The following is a 23,303-nucleotide window of genomic DNA, read 5'->3' on the forward strand; positions in this document are numbered from 1 at the left end:
TATAAAACTTATATTACATTACATAACATAATATACATGTAAAACTTGGATCAATACATCCATTTATAGAACCTTTCAAACCCAGACAATTGCAACTTGATAAATGGTCTTTTCCTAAAAACATATAAGTTTAATTTGTTAAAATATCCGTCATACAATATAAATATAAATGAGAAGTTATCGGTTAGAAACTAAATAAATAAGAGTAGATGTTAATTTATCAATCAGCCAATATCTATTGATTTGAAAGGTATCAAAGTGAGTTACATAATATTAGATTAGATAAGATGTTTGCATGACACGTGTATAGTTATATCACATGCAACGCATTTTCATTTCGCCGCGTGTCCTCTCTTCTTTTCATTATCATTCTCGGTTTCTCGTATATATATGACCTCAACTAACTCATCAAATTCACCAAATCAAAACATAAAATATACAATATACAAAACATACAACAAAATCAGATATAAGTTGTAATATATCATCTTTATTTGAAGTATTAATTTTACTTTTTCTAAATCTTTTGCAGTGTTTTGAAAAAATGGCACAATATGGAGGAGATAGACAGTATGGACGCCAGACCGACGAGTATGGGAATCCTATTAGGCAAACGGATGAATATGGGAATCCTATTAGGCAAACTGATGAGTATGGAAACCCGGTTCACACCACAACCGGAGTAACCATGGGTGACTATGGTTCCACCGGTCACCAAGGACTAGGTTCCAAAATAGGTGAAGCTGTTGGGTTAGGAACCGGTGGTCATCATACAACCGGTCATCAAGGGCTGGGAACTGGTACCGAGTACGGTACAACCGGTCACCAAAGTTTGGGTAGTAGAATAGGTGAAGCAACAGGGCTAGGAACCGGCCATCAAGGGATGGGTACCGGAACAGAGTATGGTACAACCGGTCACCAGAGTTTGGGTAGTAAAATAGGTGAAGCCACTGGGTTAGGAACCGGTCATCATACAACCGGTCACCAAAGTTTGGGTAGTAAAATAGGTGAAGCAACCGGGCTTGGAACCGGTGGTCAACATACAACCCGTCACCAAGGGACGGGTACCGAGTATGGTACCGCTGGACGAAGCTATGGTACCACGGGCCATCAAGGCCTGGGTACAGAACCAGGCCGAACTGCTGATGAGTTCGGCCGTTACCAAAACCAACCTAGTGCCACCCCTATGGGTGGTGCTGGTTTTGGAACAGGAACGGGCGCTACCGCAGTTTTGCATCGTTCAGGGAGTGGCAGCTCAAGCTCAGTAAGTCTATAAAGCCCAATTTATATTTCTCAATTATTATTTTTTTTGACATTTTTTTTTTCTTATTAACTTTGAGTTCCTAATCGATTATAAATGTGCATGTAGTCTGAAGATGATGGAATGGGAGGAAGGAGGAAGAAGAAAGGAGTGATGCAGAAGATCAAAGAAAAGCTTCCTGGTGGTCATAGTACCGAGCAGCAGACGACCGCAAGTGGTGGTGTTTATGGAGAGACGCATGAAAAGAAAGGGATGATGGAGAAGATCAAAGAGAAGCTGCCAGGACATCACTGATCAGTATATGTATATAGTTCAGTGTATATCTATATATGATAATAATAATAATGAAGGCGGAAACATTATAAGCTGCTTGGAATTTTGGTTTTGCCTGATGCTTGTTGATGGGTAGCCAATAGCCAACGCAAGTTTAGGTTGTTTGGTTTGGGGTCTTCATGTCTGATTTGGATTTGGTTTGTTTTTTTTTTTTTTTTCTTTAATGTTTCTTGTGTATTTGTGTTTGTGGTTTATGGAATGTGGTTTTATTGCCACTTTTGTAGCTAGAAGGCTTGTAAAAATCAAGACATCTTTGCCAATGTGTTTGTGTTTATAGAAGTCAGTCAAATGCCTGTATTTCATTTGGACCGATAAGGCGATAATATTCTTATTTGCATGTGTTTAGAGATTGGGCAAATTTTGTAAAAGTGGGCTTTTTGGGCTTGTATGGTCACACAGCTGGATCAGTAGATGGCAAGTTCTAAATACTCGGTAGTCGGTAGTATAGTATATATGGTTTGGTTTGTGAAAATGGGTAAGAATTAATGAAAAATGAAACTATGAAACTCAAAAGTGATTGTTGGCAACTAGTTTGTATATATTGGGCATAAAACAATACAAGTCTACTTGATTTCTTACAAACTCAACAAAATGGTTAGGTTTTGATTTCATTCTATTTTCATTCTTCCATTATATTAAAACCATACTTGTAGTAAAGCTACAAACAAAACACATCTAACAGACGCTAAATGATATATAGTTTGTTCACGTAAAGAGACTTGTAATTTAAATATAAATTTTTAAATAAGATCAGAGAAAAGAGCAAATAATCAAATCAAACTAAAAGAAACAAATAAACTTGAGCTTTGACAATACTAAAAAAACGAGCAAATATGACAAAAATTTTAAATTTTTAAGGAAATGTCCTTGTTAAAAGTCACTAAAAGACAACAAATATTATGGGAGCTACATTTGTTTTTTACAAATGTTTTTCCGAAGACAATGCTCATTAAAACTTAAAAAATGATAAATGGCAGTCACTAACAACATATTACATGCTTAAAAACTTATACATTATATATTAAAAATCGCCTCCTGATTTTTCTAATATCCCCTTTGATTTTTCTAACAGCAAGGTACAAATTTTAATGCACCCAATTAGTTTTTACTGACAACCCTAAGGGCTATCACTAACAAAACCCAAATTATTTTTGTTTATGATTTTTTCTCTTTTTTTTTTGTAAAAACTTTCCTCGTTAAAGTTTTTCTGAAAAACCTAAAGTGCTTTTGTATTCTTCTAAAATTTCAATTCTCAACAAATAATTAAAAATTCCCCGTTTATCTTTTTGCAAGTCTGCCCTTTACGAAAAAAATAAAATTAAAAATGAATTTGTTTTTGTACTCTTCTAAAATTCAATTCTCGCCAAATAAATAAATTTTCAGTTTATTCGTTTTTCTTCGCTAAATTTTATTTTTTTAAAATGCCAAACTGTTTTTGTCTCATTCTTTTAAAGTTTCCATTCCTAAAAAAGAATATTGGGTGGCTTTTGCAAGGACATTTTTTCCAAAAAAAAAAAATTAAGTATGTTTGTCTTTTTACTAATTTATAAAAAGTGATTATTATATCGAAAACACTAATAAAACACCTTGCGCATCTCTAATACACCCCCTATTACACAATACTAGGACTATATAGTTTGAAAGGTAAAAAATTTATTCTTAGAAAAACGTATCGTATTAAATAAAATGGGAGTAATCGTCTCGACAATATAATAATACTCACCTGTATTGTTTGATGAAATAATCTTTAGACATTTGTCTAGTAATACAACACGTATATAATAATACTCCGTATATAAGGAGTTTGGTGGGAAGTGGTAAAAGTGGTTCACGTGTTTCATGTGATTAGGCATAGATACATAATTCACCTATCTGTTAGACCCAAACGAATTATTAAAAAACATATCGTGTCTATTTGGTCTATATGAGGTAACAAGCTACTTTTAAGGCTCAACAGGCCAAATAAATTGAAAGACGAACACACACACGGCCCATTTAGGCAAGTCGTGAACATATCTAGCCCAATAGGCCCACTGATTAAACGAACATTAGAAAGACGCTTTTGAATTATAAGACATACACATATCCATATATATACATATGGCTCAACATAAGATAACAAATGAGTTTGAAGGGCCAATAGAGCCGTTCGAGTGACAGACGAACATATACAACTCATTTGACCCATTTATACGAGTAATGAACATATTTTGGCCCAATGAGCCCAAATGATTAGACATATATATATACCTGACCCGTTAGGCCTAATAGTCCTCAAAAGTGGGTTCCGACCCAAACCTGAACTGGGTTTAGTCAACGGGATTAAAAAACCAAATTTAACCATATCCATACAGTTATGAAGCCGATTTTAGTCAAAGGTTGACCATTGACGAAAGATCAGTAGTACCAAAAGAGGTTCTGGTCCCTCTATAATTTTGAGGTACTCTTAGCAAGTATTTAATATGTTATGGTAAATACTAATAATAATAATAATAATAATAATAATAATAATAATAATAATAATAATAATAATAATAATAATAATAATAATAATAATAATAATAATGTGTTTTACCCTTCCAAAAAGTTAAAGAAATATATATATATATATATATATATATATATATATATATATCCGATTTAGAAAAAATTTGACCCCCTTTAATGATGTTTAAGTTTCGTCTCTGAGTTGACCGGATTCTTTTTACGGATTTTTTTCCCGAAAATCGAACCCGATCCAAGCTTGACCCGAAAACCGAAACCGATTCAAGTTGTAGGTTTTTTAAAAGCTTGAATCGGTATATATATATATATATATTATCTGACCCGGTTTTGACTGGGTTCATTTTTTTGCTTCTTTTACCTAGTTTTGAAAAAATCGGGTTTTTTTCTCACCTTTAGTTAGGCCCGTGATTAATTGAAAATTATATTAAGTTTATAAGGTTCACATGAAATAACAAAGGAGTTTAAAATATCAATAAACTCATTCGAGTGAAATAAAACACACAGGTCCCATTTGGTTAAAAACGCCTAAAAAGGTAGCATTTGGAGATATCTCAAGTTCTGTTCAAATGTGCCTGACGATAGTTTAGATAAGAATGAGATGTTGTCGGTTAGAAATAGATAAATAGATGTATTAAAGGAATATCAATCCGTCGACATGGTATCTATTGATTTCTCAATTATGCATTTCTTACAGCGAACTTCTATCGACATCTATTGAGTTTAATAGCAAACTAAACTTCATCGACATCTACTTTTTATTATTTAAATAGAAGATAGATATTTACAATGCATTTCTCATTTCGCCGCGTGTCCTTCCTTCTTTTTATACTCGTTGTCAGTTTTTCTTATATATATGGCCTCATTTACTCATCAAATTCATCAAAATCAAACCATAGTGTCATTTCAACAAGAAAAATCAAATACAAGTTATACTTTTTCATAATCTTTTTTAGTGATCTTAAAAATGGCAGGACACATCGGTCAAGTGGGTTCCAAACTAGGTGAAGCTGTTGGGCTAGGAACCGGTGGTCACCATACCACTGGTCACCAGGGTACCGGAACCACCGGTCACCAAGGCATTGGTACTAAAATAGCTAATGGTGCTGGGGTAGGAACCGGTGGTCATCACACAACCGGTACAACCGGTCACCAAAGTGTGGGTACTAAAATAGGTAACGCCGTTGGGCTAGGAACCGGTGGTCATCATACTACAACTACCACCGGTCACCAAGGTGTGGGTACCAAAATAGCTAAAGCCGCTGGGCTAGGAACCGGTGGTCATCATACTACAACCGGTCACACTGGAACCGGGCATGCTACCACCGGTCACCAAGGTGGTGTTGTACAGAAGATTAAAGAAAAGCTTCCCGGTGTCGGTCATAGTACCACAACAAGCGGTGGTGGTGCTTATGGAGGAACGCATCAAAAGAAAGGAGTGGTGGAGAAGATCAAAGAGAAGTTGCCAGGACATCACTAAATTGTATATTGTGTGTTTAATTGGAGGATGCATGTAATAATAATGAAGACAGAAAAATTATAAGCTTCTTGGCTTTGATTTAATTGGTTGTCTAAGCATATGTTGATGGGTAGCCAAATTAAAGCAAGTTTTGAGTTGTATCAATAACTTCTTGTTTTAGTTAAAAAATCGTCATCTTTACTACTCTTTTTTCCTTCTGAGTACAAATATATATTAGCAATATGCATATAATACTGTAATTCACATCTTTATCGACCAAGAGATTTTAACAGATAACATTTTTAAAACTTTACCAGGCAAGCTAAAACATACGAGTGATGTATTACTAACTGATAATCGATCATTTACTATGTATTTTCCTTATTTGCAGCCTTTGAGGTAGTCATGGTTTTTTTTTTTTTTCATAATTTAAAAGTTTTATATTTAAGAAAATGAATGAAAATATTAATACTCTACACATTTTAGTACGAATATATAATAGGTAGGGTGTGTCACACCCCGTTGTAGCGGAAATACAGGGTTAATAAATAATTGCGTACTAATCAGAAGGTAAATAGAGATTTCATCCATTAATCCAAATACGAGCTTATTACAAGTATAATTGTTCAGACATGGACCCCAATACACAAATACAAACTATCCTCAATTGAAAAAGGGCCCACTAGATATAATAATAACGTGGACCCCAATACGATAGTCCTCAGATGTCTGGCGCTAATTATACGTCCAAAGTTCAAAAGATGGCTTCTAAAATGCCATATACGCTTCCAATACTTACTGTTGGTTCCCTGAAAAGCATGAAATTTGAGAGGATCAACTATCGAAATAGTTAGTGAGTTTACAGTGTGTTTGACTAAAAGATCAGTCGTCATTGGGAGCACCCAATGACATGTAGTTATTTAAGATAAGACAGTCCAAACCGAAGTCCGACCATAATATGTAGACAAGATAGTCCAGACCGAAGCCCGACCATAATATAAAGCCAAGACAGTCCAAATCGAAGTCCGACCATAATATAATGACAGTCAGATATGAAAGCTGACGAGACTACTATTAAGATCTCATAATAGTAAAACTACATAAGGGGGATCATTTTAGTTCGTCAAACACAAGGAACAGTTCAGTCAGCCGACAACATGGCAAGTCAAGACATATTGATCAATTTTCATAAGACATGTATACACATTTTCAGACAGCCGTCAACATGGCAAGACATAAGACAAATGATTTCATTTACCAAATCTCATGGCATAGACAAAGACAAATCATTTATAAAGTAGTCGTGTATACAGTACATGTTTTTCAAGCCCAAAGTAAAAATGAAAAAGGACGTCATAAACTCACCTTAGCGATCAAAGAGCTAAAAGTATGAGTAGTCCGAGAAAATGAGCAGTCTAGTCTCCACGTCTATCCAAAACCTAGGATATGAGCACCAATGGTGAGGATCAAATCTCACGACGACAAGTATCCTACTTAGCTATAGACCCTAGAATGCCACGACCAAGAATGTGATTTAATGTTCAATATATATTTGACTCAAGTTACTAACGTCATTGACATTGTCATTACAAAATGTCCATAATATACACCTTACAAGTTAATTATATCATAACTCAAGTTCATCTTTTGTCACTAAATTTGGATGGAAAATCAAAGTGTTTAAATGTGGGTTTTAACAAGTTTGATACTCTTTTTATGATGATATAAGACTAGTAAATAAGTTTTGGATCATTAGAAGTCGACTGCTAACCAAACGGAAAAGTTCCAAAAATTCAAGGAGGAGGACGGCCTTTGCTGATGAGGGCGGCTCTTGTCAAAGGCCATGCTCCCAACAAGGGCCGTGCTTTGGCACAAAGGTCGTGCTCTTGCTGTTCGTGAAAACGGGTTTTAAGTGCAGTTTTTGACCATTTTCCGTAACCAAATCGTTTTTAACTCAATTCCTTTCATTATAACAAGTATAAACATGTTCAATAGACCTGGGAACAACCCATATCGCTAACCATTTCACCCATTCAACCAATTTGATTTCAAGACCCATTTCAAATCAAATTTCTATTTATCATCAAAATCCTAAATTTACATTTAATTTAAAGGCTTCTAATTCCATTAACAAAACTAAAACAAACCCTTGAATTAATTTAGACAAGTCAAAGTTTAAGAAAAGTTTACTTACCAATTTGTGTTCTTGAAAAATTTGAAGAAAAGATGAAGATGATGATGCCAAAACCTTAATTATTATTGAAAAATGATTATTTCCCTTAAATCCCCTTTGATTTCTCCTTGCCGAAATGATCTAGAGCATAAAGTGTTTTATGTTGTGTGTTATTGTAACATCCTAAATTATTAAGCCAATGAAAATTAACCTCTATTATAAATTTAACATTAAAATAGTTTTCTAGTATTTTATTTTTGAATACGGGATTGTTTTAGTTGGAACTTTAGCGGATAGCGGGTAAAATACCCACAAAAACTCATTTGGGTCGTGGCACTTAGAAAAGTTGCCAAACACTTCTTTTTTTTTTGTTGAATCACAATTCTACCACCAACCCTTTTCATTATTCATCTTTTCTTCATTCCATCTTTACCTTAATTCTAATTCTACAAGTAATTCAAGAAATTCTTCAAAGCTTGATCATAATAATAATCTTTCATCATCTAAGAAATTGAAATGTGAGGGTTAAGTGTAGTGATGGGGCTGAAATTAGGAAGAAGAAAGAAGAAGACAATTATGATTTCATTCTAAATTCCAATTCCTAATCTTGAAGGTAATGAATTTTCATTTAACCTAATTCTTGATTTCCTTTAGAAAATTAGGGTTCTTGCTATTAAATTGAATTGGGAAATTTGGGAGTTTTCATAAAAATGAGTTAATTTATATAATACAAGTTAGGGTTCTTTAATTTAACCAATTTAGGGGTTTTTAGTTGGGTTGCATGATAGATTTTGTTGAATGTTAGTAAGAACAAAGTTGGACAGATTCTGTCCCTGAGTTTGAAACGAGTTAAACACCCCCATGACAGAATTTTCACTTGTCGAGTTCTAAAAAGAAAATGTAGGTTATTGTGTTAAGTAAATTTTGCCACTGGAATGGGTTAAAAATACGAAGTAGAACTCTAGATATGAATTTTTGAATTCAGAGGCACAATGCTGATTTTTCAGCAAAACTGATTCTATGTCTGTCATTAAAACGGGTAAAACACATTCTTGCAAGTTAATTCATATCTTGGTCACTGAATATAAAATGTACCTAAATGTTTTAAGAAGAAGTGGCCACTGGAATGAGGTCAATATAGGGTTTAGAACTCAAGTTATGGTCATTTGAAGTCAGTGAGGTCAAAATTGTTTTGTTAATGAAAACAGCAGCAGTGTTGGTTTTTAAAACGACCAGAAGTCATCTTTGAAAGACAATTCACATGTTGGTCACTAAAGATAAAATGTAGATATATGTGTCTTATAAATTTGGACACTGGAATCAAGTAAAAAGAGTAAGTAGAACTTGAGTTACGCTTGTTTGAAGGCAGCTTGGTCAAATATGAAAATGGTATTTTTTGTATGAAAGTGAGTTTGGCCATATGAAAATATATAAGAGATACATGTTATGTGAACTAACCCAAGATTAATATAAGATTGTAAATGATGGGTTTGGTGCTAAGATACTATCGAATGTGGCTAAGCGACCTTGTATGTGATTGATGACATTCTATTTATTTGTGAATCCTTGCTAGGTTGATGCATACGTATTGTGTACTTGCGGTCTTGTTGATTTATGATTTTAGTTGTCGCGGAGGAGGTGAGTTTTCTTGCATACTTTTATATATGCCTTGGGTCAATTACCATTCATGTTGAGTGAGTCCATGGTGGTAATTGATTTGGCGTTAAGTCCCATGTTTATGGTTGAGTTTGATTACAGGCCTAATTGGTGGCCATAGGCTCATGTGGAGCATTTGTTATTGATATATTTGATTGTGATGGTAATCATTTGCTTATATGGATCCATGTAATGCCTAGCCCAAGGGTGAGTATTATGGATATGACACGACAGTCTCACAGTCCATATGCAACAGTCCCTTGAGTATTGCCCTCCTTCGTATGTATAAACGTATGTAAGATTATTCACTAAGCTTTGCTTACTTTTTAGTTGTTTACCCTTTTTATAGGTTATCCCGGATGTGGAAGAAAGTTAAGTAATCTAAAGATTGAAGTTAAAGTTGCTTAATGGATATGCTTGCTTTAGCTAAATGCGGATAATGGTATTGGTATTAGGACCCTTAATGACCCCCTTTGAACTATCGGCTTATTGTACCCTTGTTATGTCTTTTTGGAAAATATATATATATATATATATATATATTATGATGTCTAGCGTAGACCCGAGTTTTTGGGTATTTTTCAATGGATCGTTTTGTAGTAGTGATGTATGGATCATGATTAAATGTCTTTTGGTAAAATTCATAATCCGTAACAGGTGTGGATGATGATTTTACGAATGGGTCATGCCGAAATTTCTAATTTTATAGTTTGACTTTGGTTATTTGGCAAAATGGGTAGATGACACATTTGGTTGTAAAATGAATGCTTGGTCAAACGGATACTTTTGTTATGCTTATTTCCGAGTCTAAAACTTATTTGAAATTAGAAATGTTGTATTATGAAGTTTGGTTTTGGGTTGGAAATTGTAAGTTGATCGAGAGTCAAAAATAAATTTTGGTGTTGTTGTTGTACAGGACTCCAACTGCGGCGCAGTGGGAATATACGGTCCGGGTGATGCTTTGTTTCCACTGGGCGCAGTAGGGAATGCACCCTCCCACTTCGGCGCAGTGGGATATCTCTCAAAAAAAAAATTACTTTCTATTAACCGAGTTTGGTGTTGTTTCAGTTATGTGTGTGTGTTTGTGTCGAGGCAAAGAAAGAAAGAGGGAAGGGGTGTTTGGTGTTCTAATTCCCACCACAAACAAAGGGGCCGGCCTATGTGGCTCCTTTTTAGGATATTTTGTACCCTTAATTTGGTAAAATGCTTACGATTAAATACCGTTTGACTAAAAGGTTATAATTTAAAGTAAAGGTATTTTCCCTCTCTCATTTTAGTTAAGACGAGTCAATAAAATTTAGTCAAAGTAAACTTTAGAAATATTAAGTTTAGATAGTCTATTTACTGTGTTCAATACATAACATTTAAATATTTATTTAAAGTTATTTTCAAGACTCGGCAGTTCTCTAAGTAGCTAATAGTCTACGTCATCAGGATACGTCTAACTAAACTATATCAAATGTTCAATTATCTATTAATTTCCACGTCATAATCTCTAAATTAGACGAATTATAATGATGATTGAGATTAAGACTAACCCGCCGTTAATAAATTACGAGTTGTCACAGTGTGAAAGCCTTATTTTTACACTTTCATAAGTCAACGTACGTTTAAATTTGTACGAACTTGTAAATAACTAATTAGTTGTAAAATAACGGGGCCAAAAAAATAGTAGTTCATGATCAATATGTTTTTAATTTTTTCTTTTTTCAAGTGTCAAATAAGAAACGTTGGATATTTCGTACGCGACGCCCCAATGGCAAAAAGTACGTACGTATTGACAAACTCATATGCACGAAGCTCCTAGGTCACTTCATGTTCCGAGGAAAACCCCGAAGGCACATTAGTGGTAAAATTCGGACGCCTTGGGATCAAACCGGTGACAAAAATCACGCCGGTCTTCCTTCATTGTTAAATTGAAAGTACAAATAATGCTAACCAAAAAACTTGAACTTTTGGTTACTTTTATATAAGACTAAGAGTTAATATAACTGTTTTAACTTAATGAGTTAATAAAAAAAAATGTCTCGATGAAAATGCTTTTGACAAATGCTTTAATCATTCTTATTGTTTGACAAATACCTAACCAAATGCTTAAACAAAAACCTGACATCCTTAACCATTAACCAAATGCTTTTGACAAGTACGCTTAAATCTAAGAAGATTGATTAATCATCCTAAATTTTTCCCTAACAATCATCCTAATAATATGGAAATGACATTTGTCCATACTATACATTACATACAACTTACTTAAGTCGACGAAAACTATCAATAAATACGGTTGGTATATTATCACATCTATTTATGAAAGTTTTTGAATCCTAGCCAATTGCAGCTTCTTTATTTATTGTATTTTTTTTTAAAGGTGAATTTCGATTGAAACTTTGTGTCGCAATTCGACAGCGAGAGGTCTAATATACTTTGTCTTAACCGGGTCCGCGCTAGAGAGCTTCATCGAAGTAGAAATGCCTATTTCAAATACCCAACGGGGAAAAACCCCCTACTAATCCGCCCGAAGGCATAACAATTAATAGGGGTAAACTCCGTTTCTTCAGACTTGAACCTGAATATACCCAAGACAAGCCTTCATAGAAGGACTACTTATATCTCAACGTTGGTGAATTGGAGATTCAAACCTGAGACTATAGGTAACAAGGGAACTCCAAATCAGTTGATTTTATTGTATTTGGTTTTGGATTTAAAATTAGATTTGAACAAAATGTTCCATAGGTTAACGAAAAAGGTTTCGCTAGATATAGATAAGTTTTTTACGAAATTGAAAATATATGAAAAAGCACACAAAAACAGAATATGCTGTTAAGTAAAAAAAAAAAAGTTAAAGTTCAAATATCCATGAATGACGATAGATAGGATATGAAGAAAATGTTGTCCGTTAGAAACTATCAATCGATCAGCCGACATCTATTTAGTTATTTTATTTTCTTTATACAACAAACTTCTATCGACATCTATTGATTTAATAACAGTAAACTTCATCGACATCATATCTATTTCTATTTTATTTTTTTAAAATAGATATTAACAAATACATTTTCTATTCGCCGCGTGTCCCTCTCATCTATTTATGATCTTTCTCAGTTTCTCTTATATATATGGCATCAAATTGCTCATCAAATTCATCAAAACATAATACCATATCAACAACAAAATCAAATACAAGTTCTAATCAAACGTTTTTAAGTGTAACTTTTTCTGAATCCATTTTAGTAAATTATAAAAATGGCAGAATATGGAGGAGATAAGCAGTATGGTCGCCAGACCGACGAGTATGGCAATCCCATTAAGCAAACTGATGAGTATGGAAACCCAGATCACACCACCACCGGAGGAACCGGTCACCAGGGGTTGGGTAGTAAAATTGGTGAAGCCACTGGGTTAGGAACCGGTGGTCATCATACAACCGGTCATCAAGGGTCGGGTACTGAAACCGAATATGGTCACCAAAGTTTGGGTAGTAAAATAGGTGAAGCCACTGGGCTAGGAACTGGTGGTCATCAACAGACAACCGGTCGCCAGGGATCGGGCACTGGAACCGGGTATGGTTCCACCGGTCATCAGGGATCGGGTACTGAAACCGAGCATGGTACCACAGGTCACCAGGGTTTGGGTAGTAAGACTGGTGAAGCCACTGGGCTAGGATTCGGTGGTCATCATAAAACCGGTCACCAGGGGACCGATAAAGAATATGGTTCCACCGGTCATCAGGGGTTGGGCACCGGAACCGAGTATGGTACAACTGGTCACCAGGGTATGGGTAGTAAAATTGGTGAAGCGACTGGGTTAGGAACCGGTCACCAAGGGTCGGGTACTGAAACCGAGTATGGTAACACAGGCCACCAAACTTTGGGTGAAGCCACTGGGATAACAACCGGTGGGCATCATACAACCGGTCGCCAAGAGTCGGGTGAAGCCACTGGGATAACAAGCGATGGTCATTATACAACCGGTCACCAGGGGTCGGATACTGGAACCGGGTATGGCAACACAGGCCGAAGTTATGATACCACGGGTCATCAAGGCCAAGGTACTGAAACCGAGCATAAAATTAGTACGATGGAGAAGATTAAAGAGAAGCTTCCTGGTGGTCATAAAACCGAGCCGACGACGACCACAACAACTACCGATGGTGGTGTTTATGGGGAAACGCCGCATGAAAAGAAAGGGATAATTGAGAAGATCAAAGACAAGTTGCCAGGACATCATTGATCATTGTATATATATTATTGTCTTTGAGGATGCATGTATGATCATACTCCAGTTTAGTTTATACTTACATGCATAATAACGTACAATGAAGACGTACAAAAACAACATAATAAGCAGCTTTGCTTGCTTTGGTTTGCCCATATATGCATGTTCATGGGTATTGCCAAAGCAAGTTTGGAGTTGATTGTTTGGTCGATCTATGATCATGTGTGATTTTGATTTGGGTATTCTCTTTTTTATTTTTCCTGTTTTTTGTTGTGTAGTTGTGTTTGTGGTTTATGGAATATGATTTTGGATTACCACTTTTGTAATTATGATTTGGGTTTGTAACTTTATATCCATATTCCTGTTTTTCATTTTATCAAATAAATATTCGTATTCATTCCACATGCCTTTAAAGATGGGGCAAATTTCATATAGCAGATTTTTTAATCAAGAGGAAAGTAAATCTATTTGAACAAGAAGAATAAGTAAGATTATTTCAATAATTTAAAAGATGTAACAAACTTTATAGTAAAAATAAGTATAATATATCTTTTTTTATGAAAAAAAAAGTAAGATTATTTCAATCTTTTTTGAAAAACATAATAATATCAAAACTAATTTAAAAGATGTAACAAACTTTATTATAAAAGTAAGTATAATATATCTTTGTAGATTATAAACTTATGTTTTCAAAAAACTGAATTATATGATACTTTTAATTAAAAATTTAGTTAAATAACTATGTTAATTTAGGAGTGAATTGAAGAATAGTTAATTACTTTGTATGGTTATGTATTCCTTCTATAAATTCCTAGAGGTAATTTATCAACACATGGGGTGTAATTTGTTGGCCAAGTGGGTACACCAACTCCCTTTGAATTTATAAAAAAAAAAATAGAAGTTTGATGAGAACAAAACAAAAAAAAAAACTCATAGGATGTAGAATACTACATACTAATCAAGATGACAAACAAGAGTCTCAAACATGTCATTGAACACTTTTAACCTAATTTTCAAAATCAATCCATTGATGGCTCATTGATAAGGTCTTTGATCTCGAATAAATTCAACCGGGTTCGAATCTCAGTTTCAACATTTGTAGGAGTGGATTATTAAGAGGGTTTTCAAGAGTCCTGGTTTCATCTCATGTATGCATGGTTCGAGCACCGCAGGAGGGTTTTTTCGAGAGTCCTGAGTTTCATCCCAAGTATACGTGGTTCGAGCATTGTATACTGCCCAACTGAATGTCACTGTGGTGTCATACTGCTAACTACTAGCTCGCTGTTCAAAAAAGAAAAAAAAATTGAATAAAAAGTCTTTGAAGATAAAAAGAATTTAATTTTAACTTGACGAGACTAAGAAAAGTATCGACTTACTTTATTTCAACTAAAGAGTTTTTAACTTTGTCGATTGCTATGGTGTTCCACCTCTGTAAATGGATCGTTACATAAAAATAACGTGAAAGTTAAAAAACAATACTTTACCACTTGTCACTTACCACGTCAAAGGGGGATTGTTAATGTTTGAGATTAAGACTATCCGGAATGGAATTGTCGGGAGTTGGATTATTTTTACCGCGTCATATGGCATCCCGGGTTGCTAAGGGTTGCCTAGGGTAGATTAATGATTGATTTTATTTTGTTTTTCCTTTTTTATTTTTATCATTTATCATTTTATTATTATAAAACATTTATTTCTATCAAATTTTTCAACTTTTCAACTATAATACCCTTAGAAAAAATCTCAGCTATTCATTTTCATCTATTCTTAAATCTCAACCACTCATTTTTTTTTCTTCTCTTTCATAAACCATTTTGTTCCACCAATTCATTTAAAATCTTTTATATCAAAAACCGTACATCGATATATTATAAAAATTATAAGGGTGTTCTTAAAATTTCATATTCTTTTATTAGAGAGGTCATTTGATATACTTTCAACGAATTTTAAATCCAAAGGCGGAACCCGTACAGCTAAGGCATTTGGTATTACACTCTATGACATATCCTATCACCTCTTATGACATATCACACTCAATGACCTATCACCCCATCATTTTATCTCCGCAACACGGAGCTATTTTTTCTCGTCAATTAAATACATTTTTAATTGACAAAAAGACAAAAGAAAAAAGAAAACATGGGGAAAAGGACAAAAAAAGGAGAACAAATTGGCAATTTGTAGGTATCCATCCGTCGACTTGTCTGCGAAATCCGGAAGATCGCCCTTCTTTATCGCTCCATTCCGTTTAGCCTAATATCGCAAACCTTAATGTATCGTGAAGAATAGATTAAGGATTCAATTAGAATGGAAATTGTGGTAAAAATAAAAAATGTTGCATTGAAGTCTTGGATTGAAGTAAAAAAGATAGATAAAGACAGAGAGTGGGATTTTATTTTGGAGGAGAGAAAATGAGTTTTATATTAATGTTCGACGGGGTTCTATAGTTTGCCCACCCATAAGCAAACACACCCTTATCAATTACCATTTCATAGAGAATATGAAAGACCTAGAACATCAATTAACATTCTATTAGGAAAGAGTATCACCCTAAGTAGTCTATTAACATTGATATTGATAAATAGAGAGGAAGAAAGAAACATAGATGAACACGACGCGCAGGTAATCCACACTAAAACTATAACTCTTCATCTGAAACAACTATAAAACTAAGCATAAATTCATCATCAGCCCGACAAACTATATGCAAATACAACAGATCAATCTAAAAGAAAAAAAAACCTAAATCATCTGACAGGCAACGAACCTGTAATTTCATATACCATTTCCGCCTAACAAGAAAACCCATGTCCCATAAATATAACCCATTACTTTCTAAAAATCAAACCAAACCTACACGGCTACGCTATAAATATAATCATCATGTTCAATATACAGAAATTCTACCTTAAATGAGGACCCTTTGGCTTGTGAAGTACTTCTTTCAGAACACCAGCTATTCTATCCGCCATATGATTTTCTAAAAACCTTTCTTTCACCCTCTGATAACCTCTCTTCCCCATTGTTAATCTTCTTTCAACATGTGTTGCCAGTTTCACCATGTTTTTGGCAAGAGGACTCACGCCTTCTTTTCCGGCAGGATGCAGCAACCCTGTTGATCCATTCACCACAATTTCTGCAGTACCTCCAGCTGATGTTCCCTGCCATTGAAATATAAGTTATGACATATACTTGTGCCTGAGTTGATCTTGATAATGTTTTATCTCAAATGAGTCAACTAAATAACATCAGCCCAGGTAGCTGGATAAAACATTTAAAAACCGGCCACGGTCCAATTTGAAGGCATATATAGCCTTCTAAATAGTGTTATTTAGATCATAATCAATACATTAACTATTACCACAAGAAAGAAAAACAGACTATGATAGGCGTTATCCCACAGCAACCCAACCTGCCCATTTACAAGGAAACAAGAACTTTTACCAGTACAGGAAGCTGGAACGCCATGGCTTCGATTGTTATTCTCCCAAAGCACTCTCCTCGGCCCTACAAATAGGAGACAGAGATCTATGTTATTCTCGGGTTTCAATACATATCGCCAATCAATCATCACATGTTTTAATTCAAAATTTTAATCTATAGCTACCAACCTGAGAATTCTGGACTAGAACATCGATTGCAGCTAAATATGGGGCTACAGTTAGAGTCTTGTTCACAAAATGAACCCGATGTTGGATTTTCTTCTGTGCCACAAAGTTGCGTAGTTCTGTTTCAAACTTAGTTTGGACACTCATGTCACTGCCTACTATTACGGCATGTATTGATGGAACCTGCAACTTCTTTTCTTGAATCAATTGTAAGCTCTCATAAAATGACCGCAGATATAGATCTTGCCCTTTGCCACGAGAAACACCTGCAGTCATTTTCATGCTTCAGAAGAGTTATTTACAAATTGAAAACTATTACTAAAGTGTCTACTCCCTAGGCAAATCATAGCTAGGTCTTATACTCCTTGGAAATACTATTTCCTTATTTGAAAGTGATGTTCACTACTTCACTCTATTCATGATAGCAGCAGTATGGATCAAATTATGGCCATATATATGTTATTGTATAGGTGATGCAAGAAAGATATCAGCTTGGTATGATAGATGGGATGTAAATCCACCACTTGGCTTGTACCTACAGGGCAGATTAAGTCAGTGGAATTAAACCATACCACAAAGTTGTCCGACATAATCGAGGGAAGGGATTAAAAATGGCCAAAAGAGTGGCTACAAATTGAAGTCACAGTAGACAGTACAATTGAAACTGCTTTAAAGTTCAAGTCCACTCCTAGTCTCCTAATACGATGAAGGAAGCAAATATATAAGATATAGCTAGATTTGTGTTTATATAGCTAGATTTGTATTTTTAGTCGCTTGGTTGTACTTTTCTTTGTTTACTAGGGTAATGATATACTTCTCTGGGTGTATGAGGCATGTCTCATAATTAAACCAATAATATGGGAGTCCCATATATCATTGTAACATTTATATTTCATTAATAAAAAGTTAACTGGGGTAAAACACTTTACCCAAAAAAAGTACTTATGAGAATGTTCAAAGTGTTGTTTAGATATGCATATTAGAATTGGATTATTTGATTATTGCAACTTAAGTTTTTAATGTTCACATCAACAAATTTTGTATCTTGTCTAAATTAGACAAAACAATTAGCCAGTTGAATACTTGGTTCAACAAAACTGATTATGGAGGCGTAAACCAAGATTACTTGTTTACTTTTTCAGTAAACCTACTTTGAAAGACTTTCAGTTCAATTCCACCAAAAGTCTATAATTTATTCGGACATGTGGTCATTTTTCTGCAGAATCCTCAATAATCATAATTTGCCAAACTGACACCTGCTTATCTGGGTTTTACAGATTCATGATGCAAAAGCACATCCACGAATTATTTACTACGAGGCTACGACACGTTTGTTTGACCTTACTGTCTGACTTTGATTATTGAATATCATAAAATCATTCAAGCGAGCACATCCAACAACCTCCTGATGATCACATTGAAAGAAAAAACTTACTATTTATGGCAGCAAAAAGTATATCGTCATTACGAACTCCAAGGGACTCCCTAACATGCTCCCTCAGAACCCTTTTTGCCACACTATTTTCAGCTACATCCATAAGTTCTTTGCTGTTTCCAAGGTGAACAACATACGTCTTTGGCATCCGAATCCTACAATTCAAACAAGGAGAAACAGTAAACTTTAAATCATTGATTTTTCCAATAAGTTCAATCTATTAGCAATGTATTTTGGTAAAGAAAAACGTACTTCAAGCGTTCTTGAGTCCTATTCTTCCAATATTCAGCTGTTACGTACGAATCAATCATAGAGCCAGCAACCATTGGCAGGTGCTTAACATAATCCAATCTAAAGTAATGACCTCTCATTTCATGAATCCACCACAAAACCTTTGGCAGTACTCGAGGGACATCTTTATTAAGAACGGCATCAAGCCATTTTCCAGCAACAGCAGTGTTCAAAACAACCAAATCAGCTTTCATGGCTGTATCTATAGCTTCTTTACCCCTAGCAGAGAACACCTAAAGATATATGAACAATATCAAATAAGACCATTAAGCTTTCTTAAAGAAAAACACAAGGAGACTCATATGTAACAGAATAAATTTTTACAAAATACTAAACAATGCCAATACTCATAAGTTTTACAATACGCTAAACTAGTATGTTATGGCATCAACATCATCTAAGCTTCTCTCTACGTGTTATGTATGAATTATATATAATCCAAATGTCATTTCGCATGATTTGGTAATGATTTAATAGTAATCAATAATTAGTACACAAATTAATACTTCAAGTACTATACATAACCAAAAGGCTTTTGGCCTAGCGGCATCGGATAAGGCCCATCAAGCAAGAGGTTGTGGATCCAAGTCTCGCTCAAGCAATTAAAGTAAATATATGGTGGTTAAAGAGAGTCTTTGTCTTTAAAAAAAGGTACAATACAAAAAACTTTTACCAGCTTGCATCCAGTAAAAAAAGTAGAAAATTCTTAACTCATGATGATAAAAGCTTATGAAACTACAGCCCATAAATTTAGTGAATGTTCGGTAAAACTAGTTGGAGCTTTCATTTGCAGCTTGTTGTTTGTACAAGTATGGTTGGATAGCTAGAAACATGGAGCTGGAGCTTATGGATGTAAATTGACATAAAAACACAAAAAAAAAAAAATCCAAAATATAGATTACGACTAATAAAGGGGTATTTGAGGAATTTCTTACTACATAAACCCGAGCTCTTTTCCTAAAGTTATTTCAAGAAGCTTATAGTTTATGGATCTTATGTTCAAAAGCTTTTAAAGTCTTTGTGTACCAAACAAAGCTTATGAATTCCGTAAGCTTAAGATCTTCCCCTAACTTGACTTTACGGGAAGACATTCAACGTCTATATAACACCTTAACTTTTCAAGGCAACATAATATAATATAGCACATCCAGCCCTCAAAGTTCTAAACTTGAAGAGATACTTAACAGAACCAGCATCATTTAAGCTTCTGCGATACCCTTAATGAACAATGGCTAATGGGGATGTCATTTTATAGAGCTAGACAATTTAGAATCATTATGTGATAAACATCTCGGTTACAAACACTTGATACATAAACCCAATTTACACATACCAAGACATCACAAAATGTTATAAAAGAATATATATCCATTTAAGAAAGATTAACTGTAACGAACACCATAAAAGAATGAACCGACATAAATAAAACATTTACAGTAAGAGTATAAGACAGATATGTACCTGAACACCACGGTCTAACATCTTTTTTTCCAAACTATAAATAACTTCATCTTTTCCTGAAGGCTTTTGAATTGTAATCCAACAAACTTCAGAACCAACACCTCTTAATAAAAATGCTAATTCCATTAACAACAATGGCCCACCTAAAACCCCCCATACAAAATATTATTATTTCAACATATAAATATTGTAGCAAATAAATAAATAACAACTCAAAAATATGGGAATTACCAGAAAGAGAGAGCTCATGTGAAACAAGAAGAACAAGTTTAGACTTCATGAAACTTAAGGGATTTGTTACTTTGACTTTCATCATCAATGGCGGTGAAGGTGAAGAAGTCTTGGAAGGTTTGACTTTTATGACATCACAATCACATGAAGAAGAAGAAGAAGAAGTGGCTCGGATAATAAAAATGACTGCAGTAGTGACTGATAAAAGTGCTAAAAATACTACTAAAAAAGATCTTTTCTTTTTTTGCAAGTAAATTGATGATGATTGTGGTTTTGCCATGGCTGATGACTTGAAAAATTTTTTGTTATTATTGTTGATGGGGATGAACAAGATTTTGGCATTGATTTATAGTGTGGGTTTTAGTTAGGGTTTGTGGGTGCATTTGATTTGATCAGGGCTATATATGCCTATAGATATATAAATTATATATATTGCCACTTGTATGTATTGTAGTATTGTTTGGAAATTGGAATGGAATGGAGGTGTGTGTACCAGTGGTGGTGGGATTTGAAGAAATTAAATTTTGTGTTGGTGGTGATTTATTTTTATGGGTAATGAATACCAGGTTTTAGCTTTGGGTTGCGGTCTTGTGTTCTGGACTTGAAACAACCTCACCCAAATTTAATTGATGCAATCTACCCTTTTATTTATTTATTTTTTTAATTTTTTTCTCTTGATGCGGTCGAATATCATAAAAAAAAATAAATAAATAGAGAGGATGCTTCTAGTTTCTACCTAAATGATAGAAAAAGTCTAGTTTTTACCTAAATGATATAAAAGGTCCTTCAACCTTTACGAAGCAAGTATGTTTACTACTGATCCTATCATACTGCTTTTCAAATATCATAAAAAAGTTACACTATATTGTTTTAAGTGAGTCTAGGTCAAAGAGATCTCTCACTTGATTCAAGTAAGAAGAATTTTAACTATTGTATATACATGCATACAATGAGTAATTTGCTTACACTCGTTGTTTATGTAGGATATGTATATGTCGATCACAATGTTCACCCCTCGTGTATACAAGGAGTGAATTGCGTATAATACATTAAGACTCCATTTTTTCTAAAGTAATATTTATGGTTTAATCACTGAAATGTCGACGTATTTTTCACTTCATATAGAGTTGCATTATATTAAGTTTGCTAACGAAATTTCAATATTTTTTACATATGCATATCATTTTATTAGCATCAAAGTTTTATAATTATCCATATATATAGTATTACACTTTCAAAGTTCGTAGCTCATTAGAAAATTTAAAACTAGATAATCATATGTGAACAAAGTTTATAAGTTCATGATCATTTTTAAGCAAATTTGGAAAGTTTCATGGTAATATTAATATATCGTGTGTATATGGGACAAATTTTAAATCATCAAGGTTGGATCAAGTGGTAACACCTTTACCTCTGGAGACTGAGGTTATGGGTTTTATCCTCATCAATTGCAAGGCCGGAGGTCCTTTTCTATCTCTAGATAGAACCTGGAAGCAGGCTCTCTACACCGTCGTGGTAGGGTAAGGCTGTCTACATCTTAACCTCCCCCATACACCGTCGAGGTATTGGGACCCAAAATCCATAGAAGACAGCATTGGGCGTTACTTACTATATGGGACAAATTTTAAATGTTCGTTAGTAAACCAGTGTAATAAAAAAGTTCATGATATAAGTGTGTACAAATTGAAAAATATTTTGACATTTTAATGATAATATAGTTCTTGATGTTGGTTCTTCAGTAGTTTAGCTTCAGTGATGGATGTTGATTTGAGATTACAAGAATGTATTTTGACTTTTCGAGTGTTCAGTGAACTCCTTATAGTTATTGATTACTATTTGCAAACCAAACACCACCTAAATTACTTAAGTTTATTAGTTTTATGTGTGTTTTACAAATTTGAGTGGGTTTGATTGAGAGAATAGAAAAATATAAAAAAAAATTGAATTATTTCCACAGTTTGGTTGATAAGGGGAAATGAGTATGTGATCTTTTAAAAAATTGGTTTTATTTTTGTTTGATTTCCATTTAAAATGAAAGAAAATATACCGAAATGATATTTAGAGTTTAGGTTTTTTTTTATAGTAGTTCAAGTAAATTTATGGAAAGTATATTGATTTTTAGTGAAAGAGACATAGTGGTTACTTTCTTAGGTGTTTTTATAATTTTGTGGTATGTTTTTATTTGAAATACAATTTGGATGACTCTCGTCATCGCCTTTTGTAATTATTGTCAGTCATGCAATCATCCCCAAATATCTTTCAGGAAAAATTCCAAATAATTGGGAAAAACCTGCTGCTTGCAAGACTTAAACTCGTAATATATACACATCTAGGGGCTTTATCTCACTTTTTGATGACCACTGAGCTAAAACTCTATAACTTCTGGTTAACTACTGAAGCTATCGATTACACATGTACCGGAACTTATGACTGCTTGATCCCCGTAGCCTCCTACATGATGTGGGCGTTTAATACCTATAAACAAGTAATTTTGATGATAAAATTGTAGTATTTGCTATATTTGAACATGATTGACGATATATCCATATACAGATTTCCATATGGTGTCCCATTTTATATCCAACGACTTTGGGTTGTAAACTACTCCGCTCGCTTTCATCGAGTTGAGTTTGTCATTGCGTAAAGCTTTGCATTTTTAAATAAAGGTTGTACCGGAA

The 23,303-nt window shown here is 34.1% G+C and overlaps 4 protein-coding genes across 7 annotated transcripts; 3 read left to right on the top strand and 1 right to left on the bottom strand.

Moving 5' to 3' along the window:
- The first annotated feature begins 439 nt into the window (after window positions 1-439).
- On the top strand, window positions 440-1,720 carry LOC122610046 (embryogenic cell protein 40-like). Its single transcript, XM_043783028.1, has 2 exons — window positions 440-1,264; window positions 1,370-1,720. Exons 1-2 carry the CDS (start codon window positions 545-547, stop codon window positions 1,553-1,555), a joined length of 906 nt encoding a protein of 301 aa, XP_043638963.1. The 5' UTR covers window positions 440-544; the 3' UTR covers window positions 1,556-1,720.
- Window positions 1,721-4,993: 3,273 nt separating this feature from the next.
- On the top strand, window positions 4,994-5,703 carry LOC122610047 (cold-shock protein CS120-like). Its single transcript, XM_043783029.1, has one exon. It carries the CDS (start codon window positions 5,064-5,066, stop codon window positions 5,574-5,576), a length of 513 nt encoding a protein of 170 aa, XP_043638964.1. The 5' UTR covers window positions 4,994-5,063; the 3' UTR covers window positions 5,577-5,703.
- A 6,815-nt stretch (window positions 5,704-12,518) lies between these two features.
- On the top strand, window positions 12,519-13,928 carry LOC122610045 (cold shock protein CS66-like). Its single transcript, XM_043783027.1, has one exon. It carries the CDS (start codon window positions 12,628-12,630, stop codon window positions 13,612-13,614), a length of 987 nt encoding a protein of 328 aa, XP_043638962.1. The 5' UTR covers window positions 12,519-12,627; the 3' UTR covers window positions 13,615-13,928.
- A 592-nt stretch (window positions 13,929-14,520) lies between these two features.
- On the bottom strand, window positions 14,521-21,228 carry LOC122610044. Of its 4 annotated transcripts, XM_043783025.1 has the most exons (9): window positions 20,626-21,228; window positions 20,395-20,537; window positions 18,895-19,166; window positions 18,643-18,797; window positions 17,211-17,473; window positions 17,044-17,106; window positions 16,507-16,760; window positions 14,976-15,028; window positions 14,521-14,880 (listed from the first exon to the last, which is right to left on the bottom strand). In XM_043783025.1, exons 1-8 carry the CDS (start codon window positions 20,903-20,905, stop codon window positions 15,013-15,015), a joined length of 1,446 nt encoding a protein of 481 aa, XP_043638960.1. In that variant the 5' UTR covers window positions 20,906-21,228; the 3' UTR covers window positions 14,521-14,880; window positions 14,976-15,012. The 4 variants fall into 4 exon arrangements, with proteins under 4 accessions (XP_043638960.1, XP_043638957.1, XP_043638958.1 ...); XM_043783022.1 differs by lacking the exon at window positions 14,976-15,028; XM_043783023.1 differs by lacking the exons at window positions 14,521-14,880; window positions 14,976-15,028 and adding an exon at window positions 15,531-15,852.
- Window positions 21,229-23,303: the final 2,075 nt, after the last annotated feature.

The sequence above is a fragment of the Erigeron canadensis genome, chromosome 8, assembly GCF_010389155.1.
Source record: "Erigeron canadensis isolate Cc75 chromosome 8, C_canadensis_v1, whole genome shotgun sequence".
In the NCBI taxonomy this organism is placed as follows: Eukaryota; Viridiplantae; Streptophyta; class Magnoliopsida; order Asterales; family Asteraceae; genus Erigeron; species Erigeron canadensis.